Source organism: Apteryx mantelli, chromosome 8 (genome assembly GCF_036417845.1).
Source record: "Apteryx mantelli isolate bAptMan1 chromosome 8, bAptMan1.hap1, whole genome shotgun sequence".
NCBI lineage: Eukaryota > Metazoa > Chordata > Aves > Apterygiformes > Apterygidae > Apteryx > Apteryx mantelli.
Genome location: NC_089985.1, coordinates 16,475,186 through 16,496,038, shown reverse-complemented (window position 1 = coordinate 16,496,038; position 20,853 = coordinate 16,475,186). Strand labels below are relative to the sequence as shown.

At 34.7% G+C, this 20,853-nt stretch overlaps 2 protein-coding genes across 2 annotated transcripts in view; both read left to right on the top strand.

Moving 5' to 3' along the window:
• ASPM (assembly factor for spindle microtubules) overlaps positions 1-8,917 on the top strand; it is a 32,183-nt gene extending 23,266 nt beyond the window's left edge. Inside the window, exons 19-29 of the mRNA XM_067300770.1 lie at positions 234-383; positions 687-853; positions 2,272-2,431; positions 2,973-3,182; positions 3,698-3,847; positions 4,752-4,943; positions 5,368-5,560; positions 6,084-6,238; positions 7,224-7,400; positions 8,334-8,506; positions 8,586-8,917. Of these exons, the coding sequence (XP_067156871.1) occupies positions 234-383; positions 687-853; positions 2,272-2,431; positions 2,973-3,182; positions 3,698-3,847; positions 4,752-4,943; positions 5,368-5,560; positions 6,084-6,238; positions 7,224-7,400; positions 8,334-8,506; positions 8,586-8,691 (1,833 nt within the window). The 3' untranslated portion in view covers positions 8,692-8,917. The remainder of the gene's footprint in view (positions 1-233; positions 384-686; positions 854-2,271; positions 2,432-2,972; positions 3,183-3,697; positions 3,848-4,751; positions 4,944-5,367; positions 5,561-6,083; positions 6,239-7,223; positions 7,401-8,333; positions 8,507-8,585) is intronic.
• A 1,159-nt stretch (positions 8,918-10,076) lies between these two features.
• LOC106499440 (coagulation factor XIII B chain-like) lies at positions 10,077-20,853 on the top strand. Its single transcript, XM_067300767.1, has 11 exons — positions 10,077-10,182; positions 11,608-11,808; positions 12,351-12,536; positions 12,973-13,149; positions 13,289-13,465; positions 15,486-15,665; positions 16,010-16,102; positions 16,789-16,971; positions 18,464-18,667; positions 19,131-19,313; positions 19,654-20,853. The coding sequence occupies exons 1-11, from the start codon at positions 10,101-10,103 to the stop codon at positions 19,863-19,865; spliced, it is 1,878 nt and encodes a 625-aa protein (XP_067156868.1). The 5' UTR covers positions 10,077-10,100; the 3' UTR covers positions 19,866-20,853.

Here is a 20,853-nt window from a genome sequence, read left to right as displayed (position 1 = left end):
TCTGAATGTATAACTGTATATATCTTGAACCATGTGAGTAGAGTATGATGATTTTGATTAAAAGAAAGAAAAAAGAATCAATTGGGAAATCAGAAGTATTTTAAAATTACTTATATTCTTGATTCTATAACAACTTAAGTTAGTAAGTAGAGCCATACTTAAAATTATGCAAGCCTCTTCCATCTACCATGCAAATGGTGAAATATTCCAAGGTTATGTCTTTATCTTTCAAGGCATTTTTCCGTGGGTCTATTCAGAGACAGCAATACCTTCGGTACAAGTCTTCTGTTGTACTGATACAGCAGCACTACAGGGCTTATCAGATGCGAAATGTTGAACAACAGAGATATCATCAAATGAAAATGGCTGCCATTAGGATTCAGGTAATTTCGATTTTTTAAAATTATTATTATTTTTCTTGTATTTATTTCTTCATGATGTAATTATTTTATTTAACTGACATCAGAGTGTGACATGTGTGGTATTTCTGTCTGCATTTCACTTGCTTTATAAAATACCTTCTAGACATGATAGGTTTAATACTGCAGAGATAGGAAGCCTAAAAACCTTTCATGCTAAAGTGATTTTTTTGCCTTTTGTTTCGTTCCATTAAACAAAAAATAGAAGCCTTGATTTGTGTGTGTGTGTGGGGGGGCTTCCTTTCTTTCTTTTTTTATATTCAATAGGCATCATATAGAAGATTTAAAGCCAAGCAGTTTGCTGACAAAATGAGAGCAGCACAAGTAATTCGAGCCTGGTTTCAAGGCTGCAAAGCACGAAAAGAATACGCATCTGTGGTAAAAGCTACTTGTGTTGTTCAGAGTCACCTCAGAACAAAACAGCAGAGGATCTGGTAATACTGAATTGTAGTTTGCATAATATTCTCTACTTTTAAGAGCTTTTATTGTATAATTATTTAGCACTGCTTTGCACTCTGGCAAATACCTATAGATTCTCAGGTTCTGACCCTCAAGCATGAATATAACTGTGCATGAGTATAATCATGTTGATGTAGCTGGGGTTGTTTTGTGCAAGATTATTCTTATTCCTAAATATTTTCTGGACTGGAATGTACCTCAGAATCTTGTTAAATTTTGCATATTAGGGATCTGGAAAGAGAAGGCCTTGATCTATTTTCACTTATTTTTGTTTACAGAAAGGATATTCTTGATACTGTTTAAAATTCTAGCATAAAACTAACGGGCTGAAAAGCTATTCCTTTATAATGCATAATGGAATAGTAAAGTAGTTTGTGCTTATTTGTTGGAACAGTTATATAGTAAATGCTCTACTAGATCAGACTGATGGTCCATTATCATCCAGAGCTGTCTCCTGCCTGTATCAACAAAAGATGCTGTTTAGGGAGAGTACATGAATGTGACTACTTTTTAAGGTCCTTTCTTGTGCTCCTTCAGCACCCCTCAGCGTGGTTTTTGAATTATGAATGTTAGAGGTTACATCCTTGCTTGTGCCTTTTATGGACCTGTTATCTGTCAATTTTAACGCTTTTTTACATCTGTCTACCTCCAATAATGTACTGTGGCAGCAAGTTCTAGAAGTACCCACTGTGGAAAAAAGTATTTTCTTCTATTTTAAAATCACCTTCCTGCTAGCAATGCTGGATATCCTTGTTTTAGTTTAGCAAGATTTGGTTAGTAACAGTTCCACTTTCAGCATATCTTCATGATTTTGTAAACCTTCATTGTTTCTCTTCTCCCTCTCCACCACTTCATTTCCCATCTGAAGGATCCAGTCTTTTTAGTCTTACCACCTAAGTCAACAGCTCCGTCGTCTTTGTTGTTTTAGTCATTCTTCTCTGACTTTATGACATCCTCTCTGAGGTTTAGAGACCAGAACTGCACACAACCCTCAAGAAACAGCTGCACCAAAGTTTTATATAGCAGCAAGATGATGCCCGCTGTCTTATTCTTGGAATCCTTCCTCATGATGCCCTGAGGGGATTTTGGCTGCTATTGTTGCATTGAACAGATGATAAGAAAAAAGTTTTGGGGTCTCTTCAATTTAGTGCTTTTATGTTTTGGGGTGTTTTTTTTGTTTTATTATTTTTATGTCTGAGTTGTTGGGGTCGAACTAGTGGATTTTTCTTTTTTTATTGAAATTATATATAAATATTCTGTGGATGTAATAACTCATCTATCTTGCCTCAGTTCCTGTCTCTGGAAGTTTAATGTTCCAATTAAAATTCCTTATTTTTAAAACGTAAGCGTTCTCAGTTTTTAGAAAAAAAACTAAAATGCATTTTCATGTTAGGTTTCTGAAAATGAAGGTCTGTACAATTACCATCCAAAGAAGATGGAGAGCAACCCTTACTGCAAGAACAATTCGCCATCAGTTTCTGGCAGCTAAGAAAGCTGTAGTTAAGATCCAGTTGGCATATAGGCAATACAGGACTAGAAGACTAATAAGAAAGGTATGTTTTCACTTAAACTCTGCTGTGTCATGGTTGTTATTTATTAAAGGCTTTCAATGCATTTGAGTGAGTTTTTTCAGCAATGTGCTAATGTATAGAAAAGAAGGTGGGGCCAGAACAAAGATTGTTCAAATCAAAATTGTTCTGCTTCAAGCCATTCAGTTTTCTTTTGCTTTGAACAGCTAGGTTGATTCTTGTTTTCAAACTGTTCCAATTGTTGGATTGCCCTTCTCTATACTGGTAACAAGATGAAATGTAAAAATGGTCTATTAGGTTAATTGCTTACAAAAGATTAAGTTATATTGCCAATATTTTTTAGATACTCTGGGTAAGGGAAAAGACCTTTCAAATTGTGAAAGCGCATAGTTATATAAACTAGCATTGAATGAACTTGCTTGCACTTCCCATTTTACTTTTGCTCTTTGGTAGCATCTTTTCTCGTGATGGAAAAAATTTACCAGACCTAAAATTCAAATATATATTGATTATGACAGTAATACACTAAACTAAGTATCAATGCACCCTTTAAAATCCTTTTTAGAAGCTTCAAGCTGCACGTTTGATCCAAGCAACATACAGAGGCTTTAAGGAGAGAAGGAAATTTATTCAACAAAAAGCTGCTGCTGTGATCATCCAGAAAAGTCTGAGGGCTTGGCAGGAAGGCAGGCTTCAGTTTGTAAAATACAACAAAACTAGAAGAGCTGTCATTAGACTACAAGCATTTATCCGAGGTTATTTAGTCAGAAAAAAGGTTGGTACAATTCAAATTAAAACTTTTCTCTTGATGTAAAATACCTCCAGAGCAGTATTAGCGTTAATTGTGTCTGGCAAGAAAACAAGAACCTGATTAGGTGTTGAACTCAAGTTCCTGTTGACTGCTTTGAGAATTGGGTGGGTCAGTATAGATCAGAATACAGTTTGACTCCTTTCTCACAATGCTTTAGTACTAAAATAGTTTTGTGTTGTTGTTGTTTAAGCTTCTGATATCTTCGTGACTTACTCTCAACTGATACTTCTATACATACACTCTTACAGTGCTGCTGTTCTCTGCTGTTAATGCTGTTGCTTACAGTCACTTGTCTATATTACACTTTAGGCTTCAGGCCCAGGATTGAGGCTTAGTTCTGAGCTAACAACTTCAGAGATGATTCTTCAGCCTCTAATAGTTTATCAGTGTGCTATTTTTTTTTTTTTTTTTTGCCTAGAAGATGATTACCTCTGAGTATGAAAAATAATGATGTTCCTTGTTCTCTTTTCCTTCTACAGATTTCAGAACAGAAACAAAAGAAAAGGCTACTTTATTTTACAGTAGCTGCATATCATCATGTCTCTGCAATTAAAATTCAAAGGGCATATAGAATTCACCTTGTCTTAAAACTTGCACAAAACAAGATCTCTTCTGTTTTAATAATACAGGTTAGTCTAATTAAGAATGAATGATTGTGTAACATAGTTTAGTTTATTTTCTGTTTGCTAAGCTGTAGCACTAAGACACTGTAGTTTTTTCACATGTGAAAATGCGAAATACAGAGACTATGATTTATTAAATAATGCTGCTTATTCCCAGCTATGCATAGTAGATTTAGAGTGGATTTTAGCAGGCTCTGGAAGCTTAAGCATTTTAAAGCTGAGAGCGAATGTGAGAGTTTGTGCTCCCTTTAGACCCTCAGGGTGGCTAAAGGAATCCAAGTGTTGTCTCAGCCTACTTCTTTACATCCTACTGGATGGTAGGAAAGATTGGACATGACAAGGCTCATGAGATGAAGAGCCAGGGATTTGTTTGGATGTTTTCTAATCTGTCAGTGGTACTGGAATCTGCTTAAGTCAGCATCTTTAATGTAAACATGTGATACTTAATCTAGGAAGCTGTGGCAAACTTTGCCCACCTCCTCCAAATACAAATCTGTCATCTCTCCCTATTAGTTGTATCTTCCCCTTAAAGCAACAACGAATGGGTGGAAGAGGTCTTTGCCCAGATTTGGCATACAGTACCCTGTTTCGCCTCTTTCTGTATAGAGGGGAAGAAAGGGAGCAGGGAAGTGAGAGAAGTGGGGTGGTGGCTCTTCTTAAGAGGTAAATGAGAGAGGAAAAAGACCCAAATATTTCCCCAACTCATGTTGCAGTCTTGCCTTTCAGCTACCCCTGGGCCAGAGCTGTATCATGGTTGTTATTTGAGAATTAGTGATGTTTAGCACCTGTATCTGTCAAAACTCATGTTAAAATTGTTTTTCAGCTTTTATCAATACTTGTTTAGGATGGGAAATGGGAATTAAAGAAAGTCTTAAATAAATAAATAGCAACCTACTTTAATTTTAAACAGAGATGGTTCAGAGCAAAAGTACAACAAAAAAGATTTCAAAGAGATTATCAAAGAATCATTCAATTACAACGAATTATTCGAGTCTGGCTAAATCGCAGAAGTGATGCAGCAACCATTATTCAACGATATGTACGAAGGTTCCTTGTCCGCAGACGTAGCAGAAAATTTGCAGTTGGAATAATTAAGTTCCAGGTAAATACTTCTTGTAAGAGATATGCAATTTTCTTGCATTTTCTCTCTTATGGGTTTTGGGGGAGAGGAAAAATGTTTACTTTTGTCAGTGAATGTTATCAGTTGTATTACAATCTAAGTCAGCCTTATTTTTAGACATCAAAGCTAAATGCCAACAAATCATGAAGTAATAGTAAGCAGATACTGTTTGAGGTGGTTTATGGGGGAGCATGGGGCCATGTATATGCTTGCATGCTTGTTTTGGTCTTTTGTCCTGAAAATCCAATATTTCGAAGGTTAAACACTGAATTTGATTATTGACTAATTAGTTTAAAATGAATAATTGGACTTGTGTAAAACCAGTTCTTACCTCTAATGGAAATTCTACTATACTGTCACTTATGCTCACAATTTTTTTTCTCTTTGTGAAATTCCTTTTCTGTAGGCGTTGTGGAGAGGATATTCTTGGAGAAAGAGTAATGACACAGCAAAAACTAAAGCTTTAAGACGAAGTTTGGAAAGGGCTAATGAAAAGAGCAGAGAAGAAAACAAATTATGTAACAGAACTGCAATTGCCATTGAATATCTTCTAAAATATAAACATCTTTCTTATATTCTTGCAGCATTAAAGCATCTAGGTCAGTATTTCATTTTATTATAACTAATAGTTTTCCAGGATGACAGAGGTTGGAACTTCTCAGCTGAAAAGGATTCATAATGCCTTTCTGTGTGATTGTGAAATGTGAATGGGCTGGAGAGTATAAAATATATATGAATTTTTTTCCAGACTAATATCAGATTATTGATTAAAAACAATATTTAAAAAGTTATGCAGAACAAGGTAGTCCTGCTTGATTGATCCGATTTCCTGGCCTGCCTAGTTCTAGATAATGTTATTTTATACATAAAAGACAGCTATCTACATATCATGAATTTCTTAATTTTCTGACAGTATAGGTTGTCTGTGGATTGTTTTGTCTAGTTAAATTTTAGTCTGGAATATTAAGGTGATCAGTTTAGAAATACTTGCTTAAATCAATAATTACTGGTTTTACTTCTTTACCAGGTCTACTTAAAAATAAGAGAAAGCCCTATTATTTGGAAAATAAATTGCTTAGGCCTCACAATTTTCTTTATATATATATTTTTTAATTATTATAGAGGTGGTTACCAGACTGTCCCCCCTCTGCTGTGAAAATATGGCCCAGAGCAGAGCAATCTTCACTATTTTTGTTCTGATACGAAGTTGCAACCGGAGTGTTCCATGCATGGATGTGATCAGATATTCAATTCAAGTTCTACTTAATGTTTCAAAGGTAATTTCAATATCTTGCTTCTGCAGATTTATAAGCCGTAGACTACTTGATTTATTGAAGTTCTTATTTATCCACAGAATTTCTGAATGAATTTGAAGCAACAAAACTAATAGTTTTGAAGAACAAAATTCTGAGCTTGAACCAAGTTGTTTTGAAACCAGATATTTACTTTAGGAAAATTAACTTCATAATTACTACAGTTGGTAAAAGAAAATTATTTCATAGGCATTAACTAACGAATTTTACTTCCAAATTGATTTTATTGAAGGATATCCCAAGTACTGAGTGGAACTGTTTTGTGTGGAAATGGAAACTGTAGTGGATAGGATAAGCTATGAAGTTTTCTGAGGTGGAAACTTAAATGTTGCAGAACACAGGCTGCTTTTCAAAATTCATGTCATAGGATACTTCTTTATATTTATACTTTTTAATTTCTTCCAAATTGATTATTTTCAAAAATAATTAAAGTACTGAAGCAGCTTTAGGTATCAACTATGGATTGATTGTATTGGAGTTTTTAGTTTGAAACTTAAAATATTTGCTAAATGTAGTGTTTTATTTTATATCCATCTTATTGTTCGATTTTTTTTTTTTCCTGAAATTGTCTTTCTGACTAAACTTATGCTAAAGAATGACTGCTGTTTTAAATGTAAAATCAGATTCTGTAGAGTTTTAAATGGGAAGGAAAAGCACAAAGGGTAGCTTTTTGTTTCTGAAAGCTTTCATGAACGAAGTGGTAACCTAATCAGTTAAATAAGACGATATGACATGTATGTCTGTTAACAGTTTCATGGTATTGATCTTCAATTTACGATCAAGTAACCTGTCTCAACAGTGTAACACACGAGTGATTTTTAATCACTTGGATGTCAGACAAACTACAAAATTAGTCAAAGGGCAATTATGGATTTTGTTTTTTCCTCTAATTTGAAATGTAATTTTAAGATCTGTCTATAGAACCTCTTTTGTCTCTCTGGTATGACAGTATGAAAGAACGACTCAAGCAGTTTATGAAGTCGAAAATTCTGTAGATACATTACTGGACCTACTGCAAATGTACAGAGGGAAAGCTGGGGACAAAATTTCTGAGAAAGGAGGAAGTATTTTCACAAAGACCTGTTGTTTGTTGGCCATCCTTTCAAAGGACTCAAAGAGAGCTTTGGTGAGACTTAAATAGTTTTGTTTTAATAGTTTGTTTTAACGATCGTTTGGTTTTCTTCTTGCATGTTTGGGTTTTTTTCTCCCTCTCTACTAATACCCATTACAGCTGTAATCTTGACTGTGACTAAACTGATGCAAAATGCATTTCCAAGATGGGGAAAACACTCGTTATTTTGTTTCGTATGCCCTGGTCACCCAGAGCTGTTCAGTGGCATTTGGGTTCTGAACCTGCAATCCTTGCAAGATTCTGATCTTGCAATCCTTACCTTTCACAGATTTTGAAGATGAATTTCTACCAATTACTTACATTAGCTACTTTTTTTTTTGTTGTTGTTGCTGATTAATTAACCTTTTTCCACTTCTAAAAGTTTACCTTTGCTGCTCAGAAAAAGTTAAGATTTTTATTTTTTAATTAAAAAAAAAAAAAAAGACAGTAAAACTGTTGGTAACATCATGTTGACGTATCCTATTGTAATGTAGACATAGCCTGCTTTGGAAAGAAATTTCCTTTGTGTGGTAGGTTTTTTTTGCTGCTGAGCAGTACAGTTATGCACTCACCTCTGACTAGTGTCTTAATCTTTCATTACTATGAAGGTAGCTACAGCTGCTAATTTGTGTCTCTGTACTGTTCATTGGAGACATATGCTGATGACATAACATGCTAAAATTGGTCCTAACGAGAAGTTATTAAAATCTGGCTTGCAAGAGCTTCTTGAGTTTTCTGAAATCCCAAATAGTGTACCAGTTGCTGATAGCATTAGACTGCTGGCTGATAGTAAGTGTGTTGGCTTTAAAATGGTTTCACTGTATTTGTGAGTAGAAGCTCAGCTTAAATTATGAGCATTCAGTTTTCATTGAATAAAATAGGTTTCTTTTTGTTAAGTTGCTTTTAAGTTAGTAGTATTGACTGAGTATTATTTTCACCTCCTCTCAGGAAATTCGAAGCATACCAAGAACAGTTACTTGCATTCAAAGCCTCTATAAACTTACAGCTCGTAAACACAAAATGGATGCTGAAAGAACACTTGTGAAACAGAAAACAAACACTTGCATTAGTGGAACTTCCTTTGTTCCAATAACTCCTGTAAGAACAAAAACAGTTTCAAGGTAAGAGCTTGAAAATTAGTCTGCTGTTTTTGCTATGGCAATATACTGTTTTAATGACAAACCATTGATATTTCCACAGAATCAAACCAGACTGGGTTTTGAGGAAAGATAATATGCAAGAAATTGTGGATCCTCTGCAAGCAATTCTGATGGTGATGGATACACTTGGTATTGCCTGCTACTGAAATGTAAATTATGTATATGAAAATGCATTTTTATAGTATGTATGTAGCAGACAGTTAAATGATTTGGAGAGAAAACAAGTGTCAAAAGGTATCCTGGAAAATGTTTTTTCAAATTGCAATTAACTTTTTGTAACTTTTTTTATACTGTATACAGCTTTTGAAATCTTGTTTTGTACTACTGCTAAAAGCAATTGTACAATAAAAGCATAAAGCCTTGGAAATCTCATTAGTGCACTGATATACTGTTATTACACAACTGTAATCTTACAGATGGCATGGTATTCCTCACTGATTAAATATTGTTGAGTTCCATTAAATATAATAATTTATGTGGGCCAGCTGTTATGCTGATTTGCCTGATCTGGAAAGGTATAGGTAGGAGGGAGAGTCTGCTGATTTCAAAACTGGCTAGGGCTTTGGGGGACTTGAGTTTACTTTCTAGCAAGCTAGAGGGATCCTGCATGACATTAGGGAAAATGGTAACTTTTTTTTTTTTTTTTTTTAAATAAACAATGATGGAACAAAGGGATGTTATACAAGAGAATCTAGAAAGTTGAATCTCTGGCCTGTATATTTTACAGGTGGCAACTTGTGAGGGCTTTCTTCCTGTCCAGTCAGCAATACAAAAAAGCATGGTGTTCACAGCATCTGCCTGAAGTTCTGTTCTTTTGTGCCTTGGAACTGCATTTTTCTAGAGCAAGTCCAAGAAAGCCAGAAGAGTAAAACGATAGCCACTCACTCCCAAATTTGGAAATTTTTCTTCTCAAGGGTGGAGCACGTTGCTAAGTCAACATGCTTCAGCCATCAAACAGTTAGTTAAAAAATTACTTGTCTTTTTAGGTGATGATGTATAGTAAATGAGATTTATTTTTCCTTGCTTAAAAAAGGGGCTAGTTTTATACTACAAAACTTAGTTACTGCTGTTGTCTGTCCATTATGTTCTTAATGTAAGAGCTTGCAGAATAAATAAAAATATAGAATGAAGCTGTTTTGGTGGGCATGAGGGGGGAGGGAGTCTTCTATTTCCTCTTATTTTAGCCAAGGTAAATAATCTGATAACAGAATGCCCTTTAAACTTGGAACTCTAGGAGGTTCTGGGTGGGATAGTGTTTAATTAGTGTAAATTGTTCCATAAGTTTGTTGCCTGGTTTCACTGTAAAATGATACTTTCTTTACTGATTCTTTAAAATTCCTATAGAGAAGTATGCCAAACAAAAGTAGAGCTCCGCAAGTCTGGTTAGGGTGTTTGGAGAATTAAAATACATAAAAAGTGTTTTCAGTTCAGTGAAATACTTTTATATCTGTGACTTTTGTAATACACAAGTTATTTGTGAATACCTTTAGTAAATAATTAACTGAATTTTCAAAGTAATACTTAATAAGTTTTCACAGAATGGTGGAAACTATTGATGGAGACAGTACTGAAGATGAGACTTAAAAGCTGGATTTTCTTCCTAGTTACAATGAGTTCAGGCAAACTCTTTGCAGAAGGTAAAAACACTGAATTCTATTGTTTAAATGTATATTGAATCTAGAACATGCAGTTTAGGTAACTTAAGTGCAATGACTCATAGCTTCACCAAGAATAAACGCAGTTCTTTAAATACAATTTTGTGAGATGGCTAATAATCATGATTAACTGTTGCTACTTATCAGAGCTACAAATTCATACCTAAATTTTGAAGCTGTATAAATGAAAGGTTCAGACTTTTATTTAGAAACAGTTTCTTTAGAAATATATTGAGTAGTTCTTTGAGGCTCTTTATATGTACAAATGGAATTCTGTACTACTAAGCATTATATGTACTAAAGTATTTGATTGAAGTATATTGGCTTGTCACACATTTTATATTCCTGGATTTATGTAGTCTGCCTATCATTTGAACTGCAAGCAAGTTCACAAACCTATGGACTGCTCAGAGTAAGCATTCATTAATTGAAAAGGTATCCCTTTTTGGCATTTCATTTGTATCTGCTAATGTATTTAACTTGAACAGCTGCGATATTTGTTGCAACCTCCTCTGTCTTTACTAGACTTTTGGCCTTATGCAAAACAGTTTAACTTAAACTGATACCCTTTGACAGGTCAAACATTAAAGGTATTTAAGTAGCAACCATTTCCAGCTTCTAACTGCACAGAAATTTTAATGACCTTCAGAGTTTCTTTTATTCAGATATGTTACAGTGGCTGTGTGAAGGAGGGAATTATAACCAAAAAAAAAAAAAAAAAATCTTGACACTTTCTCTAGTAAAACTGCTCTCCATTAAATTCTAGTGACTGTTGAGTGAGGGACCATATTTTCTGTTACTTTTTTTCTAATATTCATAGGGTAAATGTAGCAGTACCAGCCTCTGGTGAGAGTTCTGCTTGATCAGATTAACACTCATAGGTAGCAATTTGGATTTTAAATTTTGATTCTTCAGGTTGGATGGCCTTGGAGAGATTTTCAGAAAAAAAAACATAAGAAACCCAAACAGAAGCATTGTGGGGTGGGTTTGTTTGTTTGTTTTGTGTTTTTAATGCCTTAGTGTCGTGTTCAGCACAACTCCTTTTAAAGCTTTCTATTATCCTCTTATATGCCTACCAGGCAACGTAAATAGATCGTGTGCCCTGGACCCGGCCTTGTTTCATAATTCTGGTACCTTTTGATTTGAATGAGTCTTAAGACCTCTTGCCTAGGATGAATTAAAAAAAAAAAAAATCCATTAGAATAAGCATGCAAACTTAGATGAATCATTTCTAATATAACGAGGACTGCTAAAGACACAAACTCTGACCTTGTAAGCGTTCACAGAATTTCATTCACCTTGTTTGAAAGCCTGAATCAAACCAACTAACTTTAAGCAAATTAATATACACAAACATTCATATATGGGATGATACTTTCAGTGAAAAATACTTTTATCTATTTGTAGATAAACCTTGCGATTTGCCACATATAGAAAATGGGAAGATTGCCCAGTACTATTATGATTTCAAAAGTTACTATTTTCCTATGCATAAGGGAAAAAGGCTTTCCTATTCTTGTGTGGCTGGTTATACAACTGAAACTGGGAGTCAAGATGGAAGAATAACTTGTACAGTAAAAGGATGGTCTCCAGTGCCACAATGCTACAGTGAGTTAATTTTATTAATTTCATTATTGCTTCTATCAGGAAAGGGTTTTTTTTTTTTTTTAATTTGGATTTCCTTGAACATATGGAACAGAAGCTGCAGAACAAGAGGTATAAAATGCATAACTTAAGACAACAAGGAGAAATCACTCCTTTATCTATATGCACTATATATGTTTATATATGAAACACTTTAACGATAATATATGCATTTTAAGGGCTCTTACCATATGTATTTTTATAAGGACTACAGCCTGGAAAGTCTCATTATTTTGGGAAAACTAAGTGATGGTTCCCTCCCAGGTGTGTATTTGAATCTCCCCGGCTCCAGCTTCCTTGGTTGTTTGTTCCATGTTATTAGCATTTAAAGTATTTATTTGGCGATTGTATTAGAAATTCTTCAACAGGTCAAGAAAATAAGGTTAGATCAGGAAGTTAGTTAAAAGTCCCTTTCCCTTGCTTCTCTAGGTACATTAAATTTTTTCAGAGAATGAAAATATTCTGCTAATTCTTTCATCCTAACCAAGTTTTCTCCCTTTATTTAGAAAAATGTAACAAACCTCTTTTGGAAAATGGCATTTTTTATAGTACAGAAGTGTACTTCAAACTACAGGAGAAACTGCAATACGAATGTAATCCAGGCTACTACACTCCAAGCGGTGGTACTGAAGGAGCAGTACAATGCCATCCTGGAGGATGGTCCTCCCAGCCAAGCTGTACTAAAAAAATTGGTATAATCCTGCATTCCTCTTTTTATAATCTTTCTTTATAATTCTGCTGTCCTCACTGTACCTGTAGGGCCAAACTGCCTATATTAGGTTACCATTTGAATAGCCTGAAGTAGGTTCTCAGCTGTTCCTTGCGGAATGAAGTTGTCAGATTTCACAAGCTGCTTGTCTTGTGAATTGGTATGGATAAAATCATATATAGAAAGAATTGATATAAATAAAATTGCATTTTTTCAAATAAATCCATTTCCATCCACATTTTGTTCCTGAATGGAAACTGGGAAACTTATGCAAACTATTGCATTCTTAATTATTCATTATTTGCAAAGATTTTTCTTCAGATATGACTACTTTTCAGGTGAATCTAAGGAAAATGTTACATGAATGACTTTTCTGTTTTCTTCATCTAAAAATTATGCATATGTTTTATTTATTTAAGAATCCTGTCAAGTACCCAATTTGCATCATGGCTACTACTTCACAACACAGAAAGAGCTCCAAGTGAATGAAACACTGCTATATAAATGTGATGAGGGATATCATACTGCTGGAGGAAACACAACAGAAGAAGCAATATGTTTAACACGTGGGTGGTCCCTTACTCCAAACTGCACTAGTATGTGATGGGCTTGAAAATAGCTCTGAACCTGACTTATTCTTTAACTGAACAAAAATTTACAAACTTGTTTTTGTAATCTGCTGGGGAAAAAAAATGCCTTCCTCAAATGGTTTTCCCTGCTGTTTTCTCTTCCTAGAAACAACTTACTGCTCTTTGAGTGCAATAGAACATGGAGGTTTCTATCCTGTGAAGAAAATCTATGATGAGGGAGATGTAGTTCACTTTTTCTGTGAGGAAAATTATTCTTTCAGTGAATCTGACCTAATTCAATGTTATTATTTTGGATGGTATCCAGATCCACCAGTATGTGAAGGTACCTCATATATACTGTTGTAATATGTAAAAGTCGTAGTGAAAGATCAGCACCATCTTTCATGAAATGCTTTATGAACACACAATAAGAAAAAACAGGTTTGTACCCATTTACAACCTAAATAGAATCCAGAGTTAGCAGAAGGCCATGAAACCAAGGTAGCAAGGAGGAAGCAATGACAACTGGAATTCGTCTGCTTCTGCCTGCGTCAGCAGTTTACCTCTAACAATGTAGCAGACACTGTCTCCTAATGTTCCTCTGTGTATTTTGCTGTTATGTCCTGAAGAAGCAGGAAGCAATAATAACAGGGAAGTTGTTCAGCCCCTGAAGCTAAATTTAAGGCATGTTCAAATGATGTGAGAGATTAAGCAAGCATGTTTTAGGAGCTGTGAGAGGTGGGAACATGCCTCTTCAGATCACATTAAGAATAAAAAATTTAAAAAGTTTCTCCTGAGCTTGGGTGTGCAGTAGTTTTAAGAGTTTTACAGCCTCACCAGATTGTACATATTTTCAACAGAAATAGCTAGAACGATCATCATGAGGTCAGCAACATGCATTTAGCAATTACTAACACTTCTCTAAAGAAGAGATTCTGGATACTGAAGATTCTCAAACAGAAGTTTGTCACAGAAGTTATCATAAGTTATCATATCAGTTTATAACAGAAGTTATCATGCACAGCAGAAAAGGCTAGAAATGAACATTTAGGCTACCTTAGAATTCGTAATATTGGTAACATATCTTGATAGTTGTGGGTCGTTATCTTATCTGGACCTTGTTCCATTGATGAAGATTATTTCTGACCCTTAGGATCTCTCCCTGCCGCATGGTAATAAATCCTCTGCTTTTTACGCAAGGTGTGCCGGGTGTTTATGGCAGCAGGGCGAGAGAATCAATCATTTTTATTAATTTAAGCTAAATTTATAGTATTCCTTTCCAATATGTTTTTTACAAGAATTTTTCCCATGGTGTATGCTTTCTAATGCAAATTGAATAATCATTCTGCATTTAGTACTTGAGACAAAAATTATTTCTTTGGGACCTTGTGGCTTTGTGACTGAATTTGTGAAATTCTGTGCACTCCTAGCTTTGTTCACAGAATGATCTAATGATACTCAAGGTGAAGCATCCATAGTTAGAGCATCCCAGGTTTTATTCTGTGAATAGCTGGAATAAGGAACATGTATTGCAGTATTACGTTCATTATTTAATAACTTGTTAACTTATAGGCTTAATGCTTAGTTTTCTGTTAGAAAAGGAGAAAAGTATATTTAGCCCTTAAAATATTGATATTTTAAGCACAGTTTTCAGTAAAATAGATGTTTTATAATTCCTTTATAGCTAATCTTATAGGAAACTGCATGATTGAGTAAAAAGATGAAATTAGTATTCCTTTCCTGCAAGACAGAGTTTAAAATGCTTTAGAATCTGTCAAGCAGATAACACATAACAGGACCACAGTCCTATATTTATTTTTAGGAGAAAGCAGTAATTTTTCCTAAGTGAGTGCAGAGAAGGTTGGGTGCTCAGGAGAATGAGAACATGACCTAAATCTAGTTTTGAGGATAGATGCACTGATTGCAAACTTCATTTTGGGACAGGAAATTGGGTATGATTACAGCTGCTTCTGTTGAATTAGAAGTGATGAATAAGCATCAACTTCTTAAGCATCAACAACTAAATATTCTACAAATAGATAACATAAAAATCTCCTGGAGGCCTTACTGAGTCTTTGTGCAGAAATATGAGTTTATTTATAACAGTGCAATAGTATATTTCCTCTCTTTTCTATTTATTGAATACAAAATCAATTTTTGTTCTGGGTCTTCATTTTGGTGAGAAAATGAAGGTAAATGGTTACTTTGGATCAGCCTAAAATGTCTTCTGAAGGGTAGGCTTGCATACTGTAAAGTAAAATGAATTGTGTACATGGTTCTGCTTAGTGAAACCTGCTTACTGTTTTGATACCTTGACTAAAATTCTATTATTTGAGCAAACAATATGCGTTTTTTATTTTCAGATATAAGAAATAAATGCCCTCCTCCGCCTCGTCTTCCTCACACCTACATCATCACAGTTTTAAGAACATATCATAATGGAGACAAAGTTCATATACAGTGTCAGAGTAACTTTGAAATGAGAGGCACAGAGGAAATCCAGTGTGAAAAAGGAAAATGGACATCACCCCCCATTTGTATTGGTTAGTAGTTTTGTAAAGACTGGGGCCTAAACAAAAACAATTCTTCAAATAATGTCTTAATTTTCTTGAGAGCCTCAATTTCCATATCTGCAAAACTGTTTTTCTCCTCCTCCATTAAATGCTTGAGAGGAAAAGTGCTGTATACCTTGCAGACAATCCGTTGTTCACAGATTAAGAGACAGGATGACCTAGATGAATTCTTAAGAAACCTATGTTTTGTGATTTCTCCCCTGGAGTACCAATTTTATTACATCTTACAAAGCAACAAAGTTTCTGTCTGCTTTGGTATTTGAAAACAAATTATTTTTGAGAAATCCATTTCTAAATTTCTGCTGTGGTTTTAGGAACTATGGATAAATGGGAATCTGAGCCACCACCATCACTCGAGGCAGATACAGCAATAAGGGCAAACAAAACATATCACAGGGAAGATATGAGTAAGTGAACATTGTTTTTCTGTTTAATGAGAAATTCAGTTCTCTCTACTGCTATTATAGGTGTTTTATGACTACTCTTCCTACTCTTTTTGCTATAGTACAGTTCCTTACTCTTGAAAGTATTTGCATATGCTACAGATATTAATGTAGCAGTCAGATTGACTGGATCAAAGACCACAGTCACTTGTTTCTAGTGATTGTAAATTACATCTGTAAGTCAGTACAGTATTTGTAATTTTGATTACTTCATTCATTAGCATTTACTTTCAGTCATTTTGTATCTCTTCTGTTAGTGCTGCCTAAACATGTAAATTCAGGAGTATTTTGTTGATCCTTTGTTTAGTAGTTCCACTAAGGTTTATTTTGTTCATTGTGAACCCCATAATGGGCTAAGCACTTCAAGCAATAAATAAAGACAGTCTCCTCACAGAAAAACAAATAGTCTATATTTAGTGTAAACTAGCAAGAATCAAGGGACATAGATGAGCATAGAGGGACAATGCCTATCTGCAATTCAGTAAGGCAAATGTACGGTCTCTGGTTTTGAAACTTGAAAAAGAAGTGCTATTAGTATACGCTTTATTTGTACATAAATTTTTGATCCAAGTCTGTTGCTATTCTGATACTATCACTTGTGTCAATATTGTTTTAAAGATCTAATTAGCTATCTCCTGATCTTGTCTTAGATACGCAGCAAAACTGTACCTCTCCACCTGTGATTAGAAATGGTATCCTTCTTGGCCCCTTATTGACAAGTTACAAAAACGGTTCCTCAGTAGAATACAGTTGCCAGCACTACCATTTTTTGAATGGACCTAGTACTGTTTACTGTGAACAAGGAAACTGGACACAACAACCAACTTGCTTAGGTAAGTCTTGCAAGGAAAAAAAGAAAAAGTTTTGTCACATCTAATATAGAAAGATAAAACTGGAAAGGACCTTAAGATACTCCTTTCATGACTGTCTTCTCTTTCATTTGAGCTAGTAAAGATTTCAGAAACATGAGAGTGAAGCAAAATCAAATATAACTAGGTCACTCCTGCTAGATGTCCCTCTGACCTGTTCTTACAAGCCCCCAGTTAAACAGATTCCTCTGTTTTCCTGAGTGAGATATTCCAGAACTTAGCTATACCTATTATCCAGGAAGATTTTCTAATTTCTTAACTCCCTGTATCATCAGTTCAGTGGATTTCTTCCTGTCCTTCTGCAGATATTTAGAAGAAATGACTACAGCCATTTTCATAGTGGCTATTTTAGATATGATTATAATGACAGTTTGGTTTTCATTTTAAAACCTCCAGCCTTTGCTTTTATTTTGTGTTCTTATACCTATCATCTCATTCTAGACCCTGTGAGCTAGTGAAAACTTGTTTCCTATGAATGTTTTATTTTGTCTCCTAAGCATCCAGATAACCACATCGTCCTCTCCGTATTTTCCATTAGATTTCTTTTCAACTCCCTCCTAACCAGACAAGAAATACAGTACATACTGTAATTAGTTTGAAACAATATCAATATTGGTCTGCTGTTATGGTGCTGTCATCAGAATGTGTAACAGCTGTTTCTCCTAGCCTTTCCTTCAGCAAAACATAATAAGGGTCTCTATCAGGCAATGATTTTCAAGGAACTTGTAGAAATTTAATTATTTTTATGACTGTCCCTCTGTGAGGCTTTATTGAAGTTGAACAGTGGTTTCAAAAGCTAATGAGATAACTAACTAGTGGAAAACCAGGTTGCTTGATGTGATCATGACATTAAATTTTCTTGAGAAACCTGTCAAAAAGCAACCAAAAATATTGACCTGGAGTAACCTGAAAAAGCCCAAAGTAAAACACAAAACCTTCAAAAAGGTTTTGTAAGAACTCAAAATACTTTAATCAGTGTCAAAACAAAGAAAAAAGCAAACAAAGAAAATTGTCAAAACACTTCCATAGGCTAATAGTTTAGACCTAGGTCAATAGTTTAAACCTAGAAGTGCTTACCAAGCTGCTGTCAGCGAAACCTGTTAATTTTGATGGATAATTCTTTTCATTATTAAAGCACTTTTCCAGTTACAGTAAACAAGTTATTTTCTTCTTCAACAGTAGACCCAGGTTGCAATATATTTACAAATATTTGTAGAAACAAGATTTTGTCAGAAGTACTTGATTCCTGTGATTTAATGCATATTATTTGTTACGTCAGCCCATTTCTTTATATTTGTATTTATTTTTATACGTCTATACATTCTTTTCCTTGTAGGATACTAAATGCTTTTAGAACTGTTGATTTAGATTTTTCTTTCCTTTCTTAACTCCCGTATGAGGGAGTTAAGAAATCACATGAAATTGGTTTTTATTGAAGTAGACTTTTATATCCTAGAACCATGCACTCTTGATGCAACCAATATGAACAGTAACAACATAGAGCTAAAATGGAAACAGGAAGAATTAATTTTCCTACATGGTGACCTCATAGAGTTTGAATGTAAACAGGGATACAGTTTTCCCCAGACTACCATCTCATCTCCTGGAAGGACACAGTGTAACCATGGAAGAGTGAAATATCCAAAATGCATTGCAAAAGGTAAAACACTAACTACTTTTTGGTTGTCACTTTTAATTCATCAATCTTGGACCTATTTAGGAAGGTTTGCTTCAGCAGTAGAGGCCGAAAATCCATTTTTAAGAAGTTTAGGATTCAACAGTCCCTTGCACAATACAAGTATATTTTTAAATACATCTGAGCATAGAACAATTCGTCTTCCTTTAATGGGGAACGCTGTATGAGGGAGGGAGGAGCTGACCTCCAAGCACAGGGAACTCAGACCTTTGTAGGAACATAGCTTTAAACAGTTAACTGCACACAATGGATTTCTTATGGTTAGAATTAAATAGGAGACTGCCTTCTGATTTGAGACAATGAAATACTAAAAAAATACACTATCTGAGAGTTGTCAATTTTCTAGTGTTGATAGGAATTTAAAGCTGCTGATTTGCTAGTTTCTTATGCTGAATGTTTACAAACATTTTTAACATTATTATTTTAGCTCCTATGGAAAAATGCGGCTCTCCACCTTCTATTGAGAATGGAGCTCTTACTCTCCCACCCCTGACCAAGTACGACAGTGGTTCTTCAGTTCAGTATAGCTGCTCTGACTATCATTCCTTGCAAGGATCTGAGAGGATCTACTGTTCTGAAGGACAGTGGACTTCGCCACCAGTTTGTATAGGTAGGTGTGATAAGATAAATAAGAATTGTGATTTATTTCTGTCTATAATTCAGATACTTAGCATTTGTAAATTGAGTGCTGGCAGCTAGAAATTTAAGATCTCAACTTCATTTTTTTTCAGTTAGAGATGAAAGTTTTAATAGAAGCAAGTGTAAGCCTGTTTGGCTTTTCTTCATAAACATATCTGACATACTTCTGCAGTATTCAAAAATATAGTGATTTCCTGTATAATTTAGTAAGAGAATAGGGAATAATCTAAATTGTATATAGACTCTAGTCAAAATGATGCCATTTCAAAAATAATTAATTTATTAGCATTAAATATTTCTCTTTCCTTTAGAGCCATGTACTTTGTCAAAAAATGAGATGGAGAAAAATAATGTGGTACTGGAAAGGTTTTATGCGAATCAGGTTTACTTTTACCATGGGGATTTTGTTGGATTTTCCTGTAAACAGAATCATTCTGGAGTAGAATCTGGTACAACTTTATTTCGAGTGCAGTGTAAGAGAGGACAGCTGATGTATCCAAGGTGTGTTGAAAGAAGAAAATAAGTCCATATTCATGGAAAAGGTATGTACATGCTCTTTATCTGTAATTAACAGCTGAATTAAGATGGCCTCATATTTTCGAGATCGCTACAATCAGCTTTGAGAAATGATTGTTCAGTGGCATTGTTAGATCCAAGCTGAAGGTGGAGGGATGTGAGAAAGTGTTATGTAGGATGAGGGCTGGGAATGCAGGAGCACAGTGTAACATTGGGATACAGTGTGTGAAAAAAATTAGGACAAAGGCATTCTGTAAGGCTTAGAGTGCTAAATTTGAGAATACCTCACAGGCTGGAGGTCTTGAGCAAAGTGACAAGGTAAGAAGATGCTGAGTATGTAGTCTTCTGTGATGTGAAGATACTGACTTTGCTCGCTGTGATAGCACAAGTGTTTTTGTGATTAGAGCATATAGCTAAATTAAAAGTTAGTTAATTTCATGCCCTTCACAGGGAATGTAAAGTCTAATTTTACAGTGAGAAAGGAGAAGCCTATTTCTGTTGTATATCTTAACAGCAGCCATGTCTCCTTTCATAGGTAAGAAGTTTCCAAAGGAAATGGCTCAAGGGACAGGAAAAAGATAAAGTATTAAAGAAAAGATTGTGTTTAATGGATCTCTTAAAACATTTAAAACATAAAAATATGCAAATTACTCTCAATAATTAAATTGTTTATTATTCTTTAACAAAATAAGCAAACATCTTGGTTTTGCTAATTGAGAGCATTTCAGCTATTAAAGTGCCCAGTCCAGCTGCTTTGTATAACTTTCTATGACCCTTAAATATTGGTACTGTTGGGGCTCTGCCAGTGAACACATTGTGTGACTGAAGATCTGAAGAAAATCCCAGGAATATGGAGAATGTTTGCCTCACATCCGTTGAATATAAATAATAAAAGTGTCACTCTAAAGTCTCTCTTCTGTTTTTTATCTCTAAACCCCATTTTCTGTGATATTGTTGCATGTATGCTCTTTTGATGATTTTACAGTGCTTTTCTG

Bases quoted from the DNA above. Each gene is read 5' to 3' on its own strand.
- LOC106499440 (XM_067300767.1), top strand. From the start codon at position 10,101: ATGGAGACAGTACTGAAGATGAGACTTAAAAGCTGGATTTTCTTCCTA. The intron at 15,666-16,009 runs GTTAGTAGTTTT...CTGTGGTTTTAG, and splicing joins ATCACCCCCCATTTGTATTG to GAACTATGGATAAATGGGAA. The intron at 16,972-18,463 runs GTAAGTCTTGCA...TTTATATCCTAG, and splicing joins ACAACAACCAACTTGCTTAG to AACCATGCACTCTTGATGCA.